This window comes from Crocodylus siamensis, chromosome 2 (assembly GCF_052110815.1).
Source record: "Crocodylus siamensis isolate JL-2025a chromosome 2, ASM5211081v1, whole genome shotgun sequence".
Lineage (NCBI taxonomy): Eukaryota > Metazoa > Chordata > Crocodylia > Crocodylidae > Crocodylus > Crocodylus siamensis.
In genome coordinates this window covers 230,905,951-230,922,350 of record NC_143396.1, presented here as the reverse complement: position 1 = coordinate 230,922,350, position 16,400 = coordinate 230,905,951, and the positions used below count along the sequence as shown (strand labels likewise).

The 16,400-nt window shown below is 41.9% G+C and overlaps 1 protein-coding gene across 1 annotated transcript in view; it reads right to left on the bottom strand.

The window, feature by feature from the left end:
- The window catches only part of SPTBN5 (spectrin beta, non-erythrocytic 5), a 157,470-nt gene that overhangs the window by 123,956 nt on the left and 17,114 nt on the right, over positions 1 to 16,400 (bottom strand). The window contains exons 6-15 of the mRNA XM_090033359.1: positions 14,243 to 14,874; positions 13,964 to 14,102; positions 12,750 to 12,988; positions 9,787 to 9,940; positions 8,387 to 8,587; positions 6,055 to 6,261; positions 5,602 to 5,790; positions 4,227 to 4,379; positions 3,162 to 3,292; positions 590 to 841 (exon numbers count right to left, since the gene is read on the bottom strand). Of these exons, the coding sequence (XP_089889485.1) occupies positions 590 to 841; positions 3,162 to 3,292; positions 4,227 to 4,379; positions 5,602 to 5,790; positions 6,055 to 6,261; positions 8,387 to 8,587; positions 9,787 to 9,940; positions 12,750 to 12,988; positions 13,964 to 14,102; positions 14,243 to 14,874 (2,297 nt within the window). The remainder of the gene's footprint in view (positions 1 to 589; positions 842 to 3,161; positions 3,293 to 4,226; positions 4,380 to 5,601; positions 5,791 to 6,054; positions 6,262 to 8,386; positions 8,588 to 9,786; positions 9,941 to 12,749; positions 12,989 to 13,963; positions 14,103 to 14,242; positions 14,875 to 16,400) is intronic.

Here is a 16,400-nt window from a genome sequence, read left to right as displayed (position 1 = left end):
CTGAATAGTCTAATTCTCTGTCCTCCTCTTTCCCTCCACCCTGTGCCTCTCAAGGATGTTCCATTTTGGGGACTGCATGGTACCTGGTTCAGAATACAGGTAACTCAAAATAGGATGCATTAGTTCTGGTTCATGGTCCTGTAGTTTGAACTGACCAGAAAATAAAGGGCCCTAGATTTCAATAATTCTCATTGCAGAAAACAAATACGGTACAGGTGTGGTGTCTGTGGATCATTCATTATTTACCAGTTTCCTCTATAGATACTGAGGATTCAAGGTGTAGGTGTACACGTTGATTCACCCTAACCTTGAAGATTTTTCCTATTCTATTCTGATATATGATTTCCTCCACTGGAAGCAAATGTAAAGCCCACCTCCCTAGAAATTCCTCTAGTCCTTCCCAGGATAGAAGATCTTATTGAAAGAGAAAAAGAAACAGTGACTGCAGTCAGATAGGGAGAACAAGTTAGCAGTGAAAGCTGATCTGTGGCAAGTCTATATCCTGCTTTAAAAAACCCAACCACCCTGCCCTCAAGAATCTGATTAGATGACTAGGAAAGAATATGGAAACAAATAGTGGATTCCTTACTTTCTAGCCACATTCTTCAAGTATTCGATTTTCCTTTCCAGCACTAGAATTTCCATTTTCAGTGAAGACAGCTTGCGCCTATCTGCCTCTGCTGGAGCAGGTGTGTTTCCTGGGTCCAAGTTCTTGAGGTAGCCAAGCTTGTCTTGCAGCAGTGCTTTGGTGCTCTGGCAGTCTTGGAGGAATGTCCTCACATCAGCCACTTCAATCAGCTCTGAACCCTTTTCCTCCTTGAGTGCTTCCAGGAGCTCCCACCTAAAAATGACAATAGCTGCTTCACCTGTATCTACACCAGAAGTTCTTAAACTTTCTAGCTTCAAGGCACCCCTCCTTAACGTTTCTGAATTTCACAGCCCTCAGTTGAGAATCACTGAGCTAGAATCTAAATTCAGAAAAAAACATATGAAGGGGATCCTTGAGGCTAAGAAAAGGTTGAGAATCACCAATTTAGCTGGTGTTACTTAAGGGTGACTGGGAAAAGACCTCATCCTGTCAGACCCTGCTTTTTCCATTGTCTTATCTACCCCCAGTCTCCCCTTCCGCTGAGGCTGCTTATGTGAAACCTCACACTTTAATGACTGCCCCATGAGCCTCCTGATGGGCCTGGGAGTGCGAGAGGAGCAGAAGGGATGAGCTGGGCTGCAGTATGTGGCTCTGGCCCCACATTTGCCCATCTGTCTGCCTGCAGCAGAGCCTGCTGCTGGAGCATGGGGGTAGCTGCCACAGAGGCTGCAGTGGCAGCTGTCCTCATAGAAGCAGCTGGAGCCATTGTTGAGATAACTGGGGCAAACACCATGTGCCAGACAGGGGAAGAAGGAGAGCATTTACGTGCTCACATAGGAGCCAGGGAGTGTGGTACCCTTAAGGTATGGGGTGCCATGTCACCCCACCTGAGAAACACTGATCTAAACATTGAAATGACTGGCTTCCACCTATCAGAAAATGATTAGTTTTCTACTGTTTTACACTATAACTCGTAGTTCACTGACTTTCAAAATTACTTATGGCAAAATTAATTCCTGAGTGGAGTTCTAGGGTAGCACATATGCTCTACCACTGTCTACTCTCTTATGCTAATATCTTCTAAATAGGGATTAATTGTGATCTAAAGGTTGTACATGACTAGACCTTACCCTGTGCACAAAAGCTAATTTCACTTCTTACAAGGCACACCCCATTCCACTGGCTAGTGTCTTTAGGCTGACACTATGAAAACAAACGAAATAACAAATATTGGTACAAGAGCCAAATGCTGCCTTGAAACATTTGTCCTTGAGAAGCTGTATGGTGCCAAAAGACCAGTTAAAAACTGACACTGAACATCTTTTACAAAATTGAAAGTTTTTTAAAACACCTATTCTGTTCAAATATGGATGTTTTTAGAGAACTCGCTAAGTTCTGAAGCTGGATGTTCAAGTCAGTGCATAGCTGTGCAACACAGACAAAGCCAATGGCAATTTGAACTGCCCATTGTGGCATTTGGGTATTTCCATAGAGTGCTTGCCTTTGTAAAGTGGAGTCACAGTGTGAGTGAATATGTTTATATATCAAAACCTGAGCATATCTCAAATTCTGAAGCAGAGTTTACTCACTGTTTTCCATTTATTCAGGCCAAGGTCCAAAGGGATGAGGATGGTGAAAGGAGCCTCCTTTTTTGTTTCCAATGTAAGGGCCAGGCACTTAGGCATCACATCCCCTATGCTGCCCTGATGCAGCCTGCACCCCCACCCCACTCCACTCATTCATTTGCTTCCTGAAGTTCTAGAAGATATGGCATCTTAAATCCTGTCTTATCCTATAAGGGCCCATAAGGAAACTTTTCCACTGGATCATAAACAACACTCCCCCTTCAAATTCAAGGAGCATCTCTACCCCTGACAAAAGGGAAACTATGAGCTAATACTAGGGTTTTGTAATTTGTGTATTTTCCCCATACCCCAGCCAATAGCTGTTGGGACTATAAGGCTCAGTTTCCAATCAGAACTTAAGCCCTACTTAAGCCCTGAAACTGGCATCTAAGGGAGCAAAAAGTGCATGTGTGTGGCTGCGCAATGTCTGATTTGAAACGCCAATGTGCAAGATTCCAGTTCCCTACTACAGGTAGTCACATGAAAAGGGCATTCCTTCATACCTATGGAAACTAGGTGTTCTAGTATTTAACTAGTAGTTGAAGACAGAGGAAAGACTTTTAATTAAAATTATCTTAAAATGACCTTAATGCTGCAGGTCCCAGCTGGGGGCCTTGCTTATTGATCGTTTCCCTATTATTCTAATCTTGCTAGAATACCTCCAGTAGCTATGATGCAGAGAGCTCCAGGGGCTTTGATTCTGTCATTTTTTATGAAGGGCTCTATTTAGAATCTCTCTTACTGGTAAAGGCTGATCTAGTGGAATAACACAAACCACAATGCCACAAGCAATTGTTCCTTAAAAAAAACAAAAACAAATCCTTTTCAGGTTTCAGATTAATTTTGTGTGCCAAAGCCCAGCAGTCTAGTACTTTTTCAGGTGAAGCTTAGACAGGGCATAACATTTCATTAAAAGCTGATTCCCCTTTTGCCAGTAGTGCCTTTACCTCCTATTGATCTCTATCAGCTGAACATGGATGTCATTTTTTTTGATGGGACTGCTCTTTGCAAGCTTATCTGCTTGGAGTTTGATCTTTTCCAGTTGGCTTTTCCCAGCGGCCAGTTCCATTAAAAAGCTCTAAAACAAAACAGATATTGGGGGATTAAACTTGAAACTCACTATCACTGTGCATATAATGACCTGTCTTATCCACTCATCTTCTATTTTTGTGTCAAATACATTTTTAAAAGACATTTAATGCCCTTCTATTCATTTATTCATCTTTCCCCTTAGACCATATGTCCTACTCTTGCATATGTGATATATTTATGCCCAGTAGGATGCACACAACTCACCCCATCCTCAGGCGGACACACTTATTCTGCTATGAGGCTAGATATTTCGGTCTAACTTAACCCTACCGGTGGGATATAAACTTAAAAATAAACATAGAGTAGGATAAGAGTGTTTACAATTGGGGATTTATACTGGTTTAAATATATCAACTTCAACTTACACATTAGTTTACACTGAAGAAGTTTCCAGTGTAGACAAGGCCTAAAGATCAAAATTCAATTGCAGTGTAAGCCATTTTGGACACTTGCACTTAACAGGGAAATCCATTAAAATTCTGCAAATCCTATTGATTTCATTATTATAAACAATGATTAAATCATTTAAAGTCTGCTGGCTAGTTTGCAGTGAAATTGCTTGTTACTTAATGAGGTGTGCTCAGCATATGCCTAGCTGTTTGCATCTCATTAGGAGAGCTGGCAAATGCAGTCAATCAAGCTGTCTGCTCTCATGTCTGTACTGTGCAGCTGTGTCTATGTAACAGTTGCAGCAGGAGGCCATTACACAGAAAAAGTAGTCAGCCCCAGGGCTTGTCTAATTAGCTGACCACAGTGCATGCTGGGAAATTTTCTGGCTGGCAACAAGCCACTATAGGGAACTTAGACTATAATAAGAAAACGAGTAAAATAAACTCCTTTTGAGATCTTTCCTCACCTATATTTTTTCTCTAGTACTCAGTGTTTTACAACGTACTCATGGTGAACAGGGGGAAGTATACCTGATACTTCTGCTGCATGACCTCCACATTGTCTGCTTCAGGCTGAAGGGTCCGGAAAACATTCTCTTTATCTTCCATCCATGACTGAAACTCTTTACAGGAGCTGTAGAAGCAGTATAATCGGAGCATCTCTTCCAGAGCTTTCTTTCTGCTCTGTAAAGAATTTGGGGATTTGAATATTGTTGGAATGACCACCAGGACCTTTTGTAGAAAAGAAGATTCCAACTTCTAAAAAGACTAATGCATACAGACTAACACAGCAACTTAGTGGAGGTGCTTGTGGGTAACATATATGGGCCAAATCTATACAAGGCTATGATTGTGCAGTTGTTACTGCGTAGTCCTTTAGTACTTGCATGCACAAGTACTAAATGACTGCGCAATAATAACCAGTGTTACTGCACAATAGCATCCCCAAATAGCTTTTCTGGTGATGCTGACCGTACAGTAGCTCATTATTAATGCACAGTAGCTTTATATCACACTTCATGCCAAGCAATGCTACCGCACAGTAGTAACGAGCTACTGAGCAGTCAGTGTCTTGTGTAGACGCAGCCACAGAATACAATTTTGAACCTAAAATCTGGACTACTTTCTAGGGAATTTGTGGTTAGAGACTTGATATGCACACCATTTGGTGAATAGAAAGATAATGGTGGTATGTGTTGGACGAACTGAAGATCAGAGCTAGTGTTACAAATGAAACATTACATCTTTACTCTCAAGCATGTATTCAAAGCCTGGTTTCAGGCAAGACCAGACTCTAAAGCTCTATCTGGTAGAAGGCTTGTACAGCAGGCACTTAAGCAGGACCCCAGGAAGACTGAGAAAGTGGGAGAGTAAAAGGAAAAACAGTAAGCTTATTGATTAATGTTTCCGGTTTCCATCATTACAATCCAAAGATTCTGTGTTCATTTTGCATATTGTCAAGCCTATAGCAGGAAAACTCCAGTAAAATTAAATAAATGCAAAAGAGCCTTCTTTCTAAAATGTATAAGAACTAGGAAGGAGATAGGAAGATAACTGAAATAACTGTGTGGGTCTCATTTAATGAAGGAGGAACCCGCTGGACTAAAAAGAACCAATATATGAAACAAAGTGTGGCTTCATTCAAAGTTTAAACAAAATGCCTAACCCTTCTGAGACTCCCCCATAATTAGCCACACTCCTCTTTTTAACCTGCCAATATTGGAAAAGCATTGCATGATTTCGCACAATCAATAATCTTTTCAGTGGTTGTACAGTTCAGCATTGCAGTACATTGACCAAGCTAAGTAAGGGAAGAGATCTAACACCTACCCACACTTTGCTGAACTCAACTATTAATCTTTAAGAAAGACTACACAAGCACAAAGTACTGAGAGCTATATTATACCTCAGCCATCATCTGAAGGTTTTCATAAAGCCAGTCAATTCTGTTTTGGGTCCTCCAAATATTATCTGCAACGAAGTGAGGATCTGGGTCAGGTGCACTAGACAATGGAGTTTTAGGGATACCCAAGTGGCCAGATGGTATCTTAGTGATCCTCTCATTTTGGGTACTTGGGACCTGAATTTTTGCCACCTGTTAAAGCAAAATTCAACATAATTAGATTTGTAACATTACATTCAAATGCTCTGCACAGTAATTTGCAAATACACCCCTAACTAGAAGAAGGTGAAGCTTTTTGTGTAACATTTTCCTGGGGATAAAAAAAACACGGAATCAGAGGAATTTCATGAAAACCTATGGGAAACCCCCCTTCTTCCCCCACAACTTTCTACTGGATGAGTCCCAGTTAGACATATAATTAAAAGGCAAAATGATAAGTGTGACATATTGACATACCGCAGATGGAGCTTCCTTTGCTACAGCATTGGCCTGCTCTTTCAGACGCCTCATCTCTAAGCCATAGGCTGTGATCTCTTTCTCCAGCCGCATATGGCGGTACAGCAGAGCTTCTGCACTGAACTCATCCTTCCCATAATCCTTGCTGTCCAGGAGTGGCTGTCGTTCCCGTAGCCATGACTCTGCTTCATCAATATCAGCAAAATACTGAATGGGACACAGGTATGGGGAATATTTAATTTCGTTACCACAAGAGATTCAGAGCCCCAAATCCCTCTCGTTTGGCAAAGGATCAGTGGGCAGAAACTATATCAACTACATAAACATAATGTTAATTATAATGCACTGCCCAGGAGGAGGTGCAGTAGCCATGATGAAAACTCAGAGAGAGAGAAGCTGGGCCATCTGAAATTTGCTCTCTGTTTTGAAATTCATGATCAATGAACTGCTTGGCTCCAGAGGGAATCTCCACCTGCCTCTGGATGATGCTCGTGAGTAAGCTACCTGAGCTCTAACTAGATATATAGCTTTCAGTAACTCAGATGCATAATCAAAGGCTACCCCAGCCACCTGGTTTGCTCTGTGGGATTTCTCTGATATTGCTCTACCCTGTACCCTATTCCAAAACTACTGCTTGTAACCAATACAATTCTCCTTTGTACCTAGCATGGGAGACTGATTGGGAGTGGGTCCAAATTACTCTGGAAATATTTTACAGTTTCAACAACAAGGATATTTTCCCACAAAGGTTAAAAATTACTCCCCTTTGAGGTTACAGAGTAAAGTTGCATCTAAGAAGAGCAACCTTCATAGATTGTACCCAGTTTCTCCCATAGGTTGCAGTCTGTTTATATTTGTAAAAGAAATTATGTTATAGAACAAATTTATTTTAACCAAAAAGGGAGGTAAGCGGTTTGTAAGTGGGTGATAAAAATCAAAATAGGATGAAACGTGTTAGAACCAGGGAATAATTCAGTGTTTGTCAAACAAAACAAAAAAAAGTGTTTAGGAAAGAAATTTATGCTCAAATGTGACAAAAAATGGAAAACGCAGGAAAAGTACACTTAAAATGACAGTAGTCGAAACAGCATGGTGCCATTGGTAAATGCTGATTTTATAATTGCTCTATGCATGCATTTGAGTGTATTCACATCTTTAATTGAGAGAGAGAGAGAGAGAGATCAAAATCCCAGCTTCACAAACTTTTCATACTCTAGGAAACTTCTGCTCAGGATCTCAGCTTTGTGGCCTGAGACTATTTGTTACTTCTGTTGGAGTTTTCTAGAGAGAAATATTAGATAGACATCTACTCGTGCTTAGTACCTAGCTACTACCTCTGTCTTTGAAAATCTCCTCACATGTGGCTCAGCTTAGGCCTTTTATTTCTTGTGTTGTCTATCTAGTGTGCTACCTGACTTATAGACTCACTCTGAAGATGCAGCCCTTCAGGGAAGCTAACAATGTGACCAACCCCAATAGAACAATGCCAGGCAAAGTAGGTTCTCCAGTGCTGACTCGGATATATAAACACAGCAGGCAAAACCCTAAAGTACCATTAACTCTTTTGGAGATTTAATCCCATCTGTAAAACAGAAACATTCTTGTTTCATCAGTATAAATCACTAGATGGGAACAGATTACTTGCCAATCAGAAAGCAAACAACTCCCCGAGATTCACTTAAGAGAAAAGATATTCCTAATTAACCATTATCAGCATCTTTCATGGCCCAATGGTATGAATACCAGGTTAACTATTTTGTATGTGAAGTGTGCAAGATCATAGGTTTTGGTTTGGGATTGATCCTCCTGTTTTTCTACAGATGACTGTCAGACAGTCACTCTGGCCTCATTCACAGAGATGGTGATGAGATATCAGCAATTATTCAGTTATTTTCATTTAGCATTTCTGAGAAAATGGTTAGCATATGTACAGCACTGCTTTCTATGGACTGGCTCTCAAAAGAGATGAGTCTGATCTCAAATACAAGGGGCCTGGGTTTTCAAAGTTTCTAGGCTGACTACTGCAAAACAGCTGCCAACCACGAAGTCTATATCAGATAATTATGAAAAGAGCTAATGAAGGCAAAGCATGGATTTTAGGACTTAGGGAACATTTTACAGCAGTTACAGACAAACAGAAATCAGCAGTTTTGATACATAGCTGGTCAAAGGTCTTGTGATCTGATAGTCACCTTCTTCACTTGAGCAAAAATCACTGTTTCCAGTCCCTTGCTGTACATCTTACAAAATCTCCTGGGTAGCAGCATAAGCAGAAATGGAACAAATCTATCTTCTCCCTCTAATCAAATGCAAGAACTGTAGAATTTTTTACCTGTTTGATGAGAGCAGCTGCTTGCAAACGGATTTTGCGGTTTACCACCTCATCCTGGAGCTGTTGCCACAGGTTTTGGAGGCTGTCTGTCTGCTTCTGAATAGCTGCCCGTCGTAAAGGGTTCCTTTGACTTAGCTCCCAGCCTTTTCTCATTACATTAGAACAAATCACTTTGTGGGAGTTGCATTCAGTTTCTAGAGCCTGTTGAATGGAGTGATAGCATAAAGAATGGTGCTGACATTCAAACACAAGGGACTTGTCTCAGCTGAGAGTTTTGACTTGGTCCAACTGACAGCATCTCTGGTCAACTATTATTGAAGTAACATTTGTAAGAATTTTGTTTTCACAATGCTCCTTCATTCCCAATCAGAAACTTCCTGTGAGCTCTTACTTCCCCACCCCAATTCCTTTCAGTCTTTCAGCATTATTCTATTGATAGCCAGGAAGTCGCAACCATTTCTGTTCCAGCAGGAGCACAGTTGACCTGATATCCTCTGGGGGTGAGGTTTATCATCAACTGTCTCGGACATTTTACATCTTTTAGTACTCACTTTCTCTCTCCCTCAGACATCTCTCCCTCACCCCTGGAGATACACAACTCTCTCTGGAGATTTTGTGTTTGTGGCTGTGCTATCATGCTGTTACTCTTGATAATCTAGTTTAAAAATCAGCACTCATGCAAGAAATTCCTATTTAAAATATCTCACTGTCTTCTTATGTCTTCTGATATGTTTGTCACAGTGCTTCCTATTTAGCAACCAGATGGATGTTCCAAGAGTAAACTTTTGTCCCCAACCAAGTCCAGCACCACAACAGACTTGATAACAGATTCTACATGATATGTTAGATACTCCCATTCTATTTTACTGTATCATTCTTATCTTCTTTCTCTTCACTACCTTTTATCCCAGGGATGACTGGTGTGTCTTGAGTCTGGGGGGACACAATTTGTGGGCAGGCCAAAAGCCCCATATTTACTCCTATACGTCTGTGCTATGGCTTAGTGCCCACCGACAAGCTGCCAAGCCCGTGTGGCAAAAAAACTGCCCCATCCTGATCAATTTATCAATTTATCCATCTACTCGATTTGGGGGAGGATGAATGGATAAGAAGCACCTCTTCCTCCCATCCATCCAAGTGGGCTAATGGTTCTTCACTGTGCTAATTCACAAATCCACAATCCCAATTTAAATCCTGGGCTGCCCCACAAACAGGAAAGGATCCCTTTGCTGCAGGTTTTATCTGCTTCCAGAAGCTGGCCTGAGCCCTTGAAAGAAGAGAAATGTTGCTTAATTCTTTAATGAACGCATTTACTACAACATTAAAGGAAAAGAACAAGACATATTATGAGAAAAACTAGATTTAATATCTACAACAGACACCAATAACAAAGAAGATACCTTGTGCTTTTGAATGGAGGCTGTGATCTGACTCAGATCTCGTCCTAATGCAGCTGTCCTCACTAGCTGGCATTTCTCAGAGATCCACAACTCTTCCTCTTTGCAGTCATGAAAAAATTCAAAAAGCTTCAAAGCCTCCTCCAGCAGAGATTGTCTAATACAGAAAACAAGCAGTCAATACTAGAATACTAGGTAGCATCTGGAAATGGAGAATGGGATAATCAAATCCTTTAACACAGAGTTTCTGTGGCCCTCCTAATGACTGTGGTACAATGACAAAGTGGCTAAGGCATTTTACTATGGTTTGAGAGGGGTTTGTTCAAGCCTTGAATTGAATATAGACTGAAAACTGCCTTTGGTAACTCAGTTGTGAGTAGGTGCCTAGTTATCAAAGACACAGAGGTGCCAGGCTGTGATGCTAGCCACTAGAATACCTTAACTATGGTACCTGATGAGCCACTTAGGTTTGGTATGGAGCTTTGATTCAAACTCTGGGACCTAGTTTAGTCTATTAGTGGAGCGACATGAGACAGCCAAAACTCAATTCCTCTTTAGCCTAAGGAATCAGCCATAGTTTGATTGATTGTAAGGCTAGAAGGGACCTTGGAAGATCATCAGGTCTAGCCCACGGCACCAGGCAGAAAAGGCAACTGGGGTGAGGTGACCCCAGCAAGGTGACCATCCAGTCTCCTCTTGAAGATTTCAAAAGTAGGTGATTACACTATGTCTGGAGGGAGTTTATTCCACAGTCTGGACATCCTGACTGTGAAGAAGTTTTTCCTAATGTTGAGCCTGAAACAGTCTTCCAGAAGTTTGTGGCAAGTACTCCTGGTTTTCCCCAAGGGTTCCCTGATAAACAGTTGTTCACTGAGCCCTTGATGTTCTCCTCTGATGTAATGCTACACCAGGTCCCCTCTCAGCTTTCTCTTTTTTCAGGCTGAAGAGTCCCAGGTCCCTCAGCCTATCCTTGTATGGCTTGCTGTGCAAGTCTCTGATCACACTGGTGGTCCTTCTCTGGACTCTCTCAAGCTTTACCATGTCTTTGTTAAAGTGTGGTACCCAGAACTGGATGCAGTACTCCAGCTGTGGTCTTACCAATTCTGAGTAGAGCAGAAGAATCACTTCCTTGGTTTTGCTAGGAATTGATGCATGCCAGAATATTATTTGACCTGATGGCAACAGTGTCACACTGCCAGCTCATTTTCATACTCTGGTCAATTATTAACCTGAGGTCCCTTTCATTCATGTTGCTGGTCAGTTTGGCGCCACCAAGCCTGTAGGTGTGTAGGGGATTGTTCATCCCCAGGTGGAGCACTTCACATTTCTTGATGTTGAACTTCATCTGGTTTCGATCCGCCCAACTTGCAAACCTGTCTAAGTCCACCTGTATCTGTAGCCTTCCTTCAAGCATGACCATGCTTTTCCATAACTTGGTGTTGTCTGTGAACTTGGCCAGTGAGCTCTTCACCCCCACGTAAAATCATTGATAAAGATGTAGAAAAGCACTGGACCAAGCACCAACTGCTGAGAGACACCACTGGCCACTTCTCACCGGGACGACACAGATCTGTTCATTAGAACTCTCTGAGTCCTACCCCGCAGCCAGCTTTCTACTCACAATCCTCCAATTTTCTCACGAGAATATTGTGGGATACCAGATCAAAGGCTTTTTGGCAGTCAAGGTATACAATAGCAACCTCCTTTTTCTTATCCAGGTGGCAAGTTACTTGATTGTAAAAGGAGATGAGGTTGGTAAAACAAGCCGTGCCCACAACAAATCCATGCTGGCTATCATTCAGAATCCTACCTTCTGCAAGTCAGTTGCACATAGACTCCTTAATGAATTTTTCTATATCAAGCCCAAGTCACATATCATAGAGAAGTAGGACTGAAAGGGACCTTTAGAGGTCATCTAGTCCAACCCCTTGCCTGAGGGAGGATCATCCCTATCCAAACCATCCTATGAAAACCAGAATCTAACCTCTACTTAAGACTAACAGCAACCCTGATGCAACACAGACCTAACAGCCTAACCTGCCACAAGTGAAGCAGAGGAACCACAGCAGCCTGCTTCTATGTCTTGCTTCTATAAAATATTGTTAATATATGCTCAAGAGATCTTGGATAGAAAGCCACTCCCCCCACTAAAGGGGAAGGCAAAAACCTCTACAATCTGTACCAATCTGACCATGAGGTAAAATTCCTTCCTGACCCGAAATATGGGAACCATTCTGACCTTGAGTGGAGGGGTAAGACCATCTAGCCAGCAACCTCCAGAAGACTTTGGTCTCAGCAGGAGCCCAGCACACCCCAGTCAAAGTTCCCAGGCTTAGCTATAGCCAACACCCAATGCCTCTGAGCACATCTAGCAGAAAGGACAGGTTGAGGCAACCTGCAGTTTGGAATGTATGTTGAGACTGAAGTCCTTTCCTAGACTACAAAAAAGGCAGTCTCTTAGAACAGTGCTTCTCAAACTATCTGATGTGGTGGACTGGCAATTTTTTTTCCAGGGAGCCAGAGACTGGTACCCAGTTCAGCCGGTGGCAGCAACTGCATGTAACAGCGCTACACAAATGTGCGACTGGTTGTTTCTTTCTCTTTCCTCACCTTGTACAACATGACATCACCTAGAGTGTTGGAACGTACAAACTGTGGTGCTATGACATATCAATGTTATGCTTCTGAAAATATATTTCTTTCTTTCCTGGCAACTCCCTGTGGACCAGCGAATATATTTCTTTCTTTCCTGGCAACTGGTGGCTCGCGGATTGGCACCGGTCCATGGACCACTACTTTGAGAAACACTGTCTTAGAGTCAGCACCAAACATTGCTGAAATACTTGGGTTGGTTCTGCTGTCCTTTTATAAGTGGACAAATAAATTCTGGTGCTCTTGTTCCCTCAGTTATAAAAGGGTGCCCACAATCCTAAACAGAAAGACTGGAGCCATAAGGATTGATGTACCGAGATTTGCTGAGAGCCACAAGGGCTTGATACTGCTGACCGAGCATCATAACTTTGGCATGAAGCACATTTGACTTGACTGCATTTGCTTTGGCTTTAGTGACCACTGCTGTACTTTCTGTGATGAATTTCACTCTGTCACCATAGGAAGAGATCTGAGAGTCAATCAAGCTGTGCCTCTGGAGCAAATCTACTACCTCCAGTAGCTGCTTCCCACAATCTTGGGAACTCACAAGTGCCTGCAAAAAAAGCAAGAGTTACCAGGATTAATTTTCAACCCATTTTTTTCTATGGGCAATACCAGTGAAAGATCTGAAGAACTAATCTAAAGATTGCAAAAATCAATGGAAGGATTCCCATTAACTCTGACTGGAGTATTCAATGTCAGGGAGAAAAAAGTTGGTGCATGATTTGAATTATGCAGAAATACTAACTGGTTGACTTACGAACGATCTCCAAATTCAAGATATTGCCCATCATCAGTTGTTTTTATGTGTTGCAATGGAAATAATACTATTTTTCAAACAAACAGTTCTTGTTGCCTCAGTCACTCGTTGTCCATATTAACACCATTTGTCATGTACACTGAGCAGAATTGTCCTATATGCTAATTGTACTGTGCTTAATTCAATTTTTGATTAGAAAAAAATATTACATCTGTCTTTCTGAGATACATTATGGGTCAATGATTCTATGCTATTTCTCTGTTTTCTTAGCTGAAAAAAATGCTGGAATTCAATGAGATTCAGATTTTATAGTGAGCAGCAGTCAGCAAACAGGGACTACCCACAGATGCTGGTGGCGGTGTCAGTGGCGGGCAGGGAGCAAGCAGCAAGCGGAGACCACCCACAGACGCCAGCATCCACATCGGCAGCGAGGTAGGGGGCAGGTGGCGACCAATAATTGTCACTGGTGGCTTATCTTGGGAGGGCACGTTCCCCCCTATTCCCTCCTGCGTGTTGCCTATGGTCAAAAGTACACATCCCAAAAGTAGGCATGTAATATTTTGATCCGATACCCACATTTAGGTGTCTAAATAAAAGGGGCATGTGTTTTTTGTAAAATGCTAAACACCTGCATCTCCCATAAACACCGCATATAAACATTTCAAACCATAGTTGTCACTGGAATATTCTCATCTCTTGCAGTTACTTATACTGGTAGTGGTCCAAATTTTATGACCAGCACACATGCTGAAGGAGGGAGGGCGATACCTGCAGTGCTTTAAGTTCCTCTGTAAGTGTATCTGCTTCCCTCAGAAGTCCTAGAGTTTCTTGCATTGCTCCCAGAGCATCTCTTTTCCTCTGCAGTTGCTCCAGAAGATCCTGCCATTGTTGTGAAATGTCGGCTTGCCTATAAAGACAAGAAAAAAAAGGATCAATTCATCACAAAGATCAGATATTTTAGACAACCTAGGAAAAACTTTGTTGAGGCATAGAGTTTGTGGTTTTAGAGAAGCTTAGTTTTTACTCAGTTCCACCAGCATGACTCACTTCCTCATGATTTGGTTCTTGTCATGGTAATTCTCCTGCTTGATGACAGCTGCCATTGTAGCCAAAGCTATGAAGCGTTGCTTCCTAGGCTGCACATCTGTGACAATGGCTTCCAGTTTCTTTGTAGCAGCCTCCATTTTGTCCACACTCTCTGGCCAGAAGTCCTGCTTCCCAATCACCATCCTCATTTCTTTCAAATAGGACTCACGCAGGGCAGCCTTCTTCCTGAACATCTGGGCCAGTTGTTCCACTTTCTGGAGCCTCAGCATCTCCTGTTGCAATGCTTTCCCCCGACAGTTCTCTGCCTTCTCCAGGATATTCCACTCTTTTTCCACATCTTGCAGCATCTTGCCTTCAGGGGGAATATATAACTGTTGATTGTTGGCTCTCTGTTTGGTTCTGATGTTGAAGAAGAGGGCTTCAATCATGCCCTTCTCTTGGTATTTGGGGGGCTTCTCCACTGTGCGGAAGGTCTTGAACCTGGCCATGAGGAGCTGCATTTCTGGCACAGAGTTAGGGAAGTGTCGGTTATCCAGCTCTATCACCTTCTGTCTAATCCATTTCAAGAGCTCAGAGGTCATCTGCTCATACTGAAACTTCAAACCATCTATTTCCTTTAGAAAGAACAGAATCTGCAACAGAAATATAAAAAGTCCAGTTATATAATAATAAGAAGGATGAATCAGAGTGAAAAACTGTGTGGCATACGTGTAAACTAAGTTTAATCAAGATGCAAATGAGCTGCCATAAGCACAGAGAAAGTGCAATTTAAACATAGCAGGTTGCTGTGACCTTCACATTGTTATATCAGCATGGAGACAGTTATCATATTTAAGGTTGGGAGTATCCTTTCAAATCCTAGAATGACCACACCCCAAAAATTGTTCTTAGCAGGCTTTTGGGCACAAATGGGAAGTTTGCAAAGAACAATTTTTCCAACTATTTAGTTGGCCTAATAAAAGATACCACATTTACCCAAAGGACCTTGTCTGCCTATATCCTTAGACCGAAGCAGCTACAACCAACACCTATGAAACAGTGAAGCTGATAATTTTGAACTAATACTAACTTCACTCACTCATTCCACTTGTGATCTGACCTGGACTTGGACCCTGACTGTCTGAAGCCAAAGGTGACAGTAAACCTAGCGAAACCTAGAATAAGGGTTACAAAACATTTTCTTCCATTTTTAATTATGCTGTTGTTGTTCCTTTCCATTTTATCTTCCTTATCATAATCCTACAGCTCTGTGAGACCTCTACTCCTGAAATACCCCCAAAACCCCATGACTAAGGTTCTGCTGCTTGGAATTTCAGATAACAAAGAACACCACCCTGTATCTCTGCTGCTCTTTATGGTAACACAGAGACCATCAGTTGCAGACACTTCAGTCAGTAAGGGATGTGGAAACTAAGTAAAGGCCTCTAAGAACCACATGATATGACTGATGATTGACCTTCTATCAGAATGGGTACTTGGAAAAGACCAAAAGTCCCATTGCTGGAAAAGGAGTAAAATAGCACCAACCTTTAGTGCACGAAAAGCAGCCTGTGGCATCAGGGATCCCTTCTGTATATTCTGCCATCGCACCCAGTTCTTGCTGAAGGATCCTAATAAGTGCATGGCTACTGAAATGGGTGGGGGTAGGGAGATTTACCTCCCTGGATTGGTTTTCTCTTCAGTCTGGTCACCCAATTAGCCTCTGCTCTCAGACTGCCTTGACACATTGAGACTTCCCTCCTTAATCCTATTAGTGAATTCAGAGCTGCCTATTTGAGGGGACTAAGGGCACAAAGAGATTATCAGATCTCTCATTTTATTGCTTTCTGTAATAGGGAGGAAGGAAAAGACAGGAAGGCCTATATAGGGGAAAATGGAAAGAGGAGCAGGTAACAAAAGCAGCAGCAGAGAAAGAAAATTGGGTGGAAAGTAACATACAACTGCAAGGAGGAAAAAAAATTGCAAAAAACCCTCCAGTAAGTTCAGAAAATGAAAAGAGAAAAACCCAGAGAAAAAGAAAAAGAAGTTAAGTGGAACAGAAGGTAGAGAAATATTCACCCCTTAAGCTTTTTTCATTAATGTGAAAATGTGTCTTGTCTTAAGCTAAGAGTTCCTATACAGTATACACAGCGCTTTAGAAGTGCCTAGCTTAAATCTG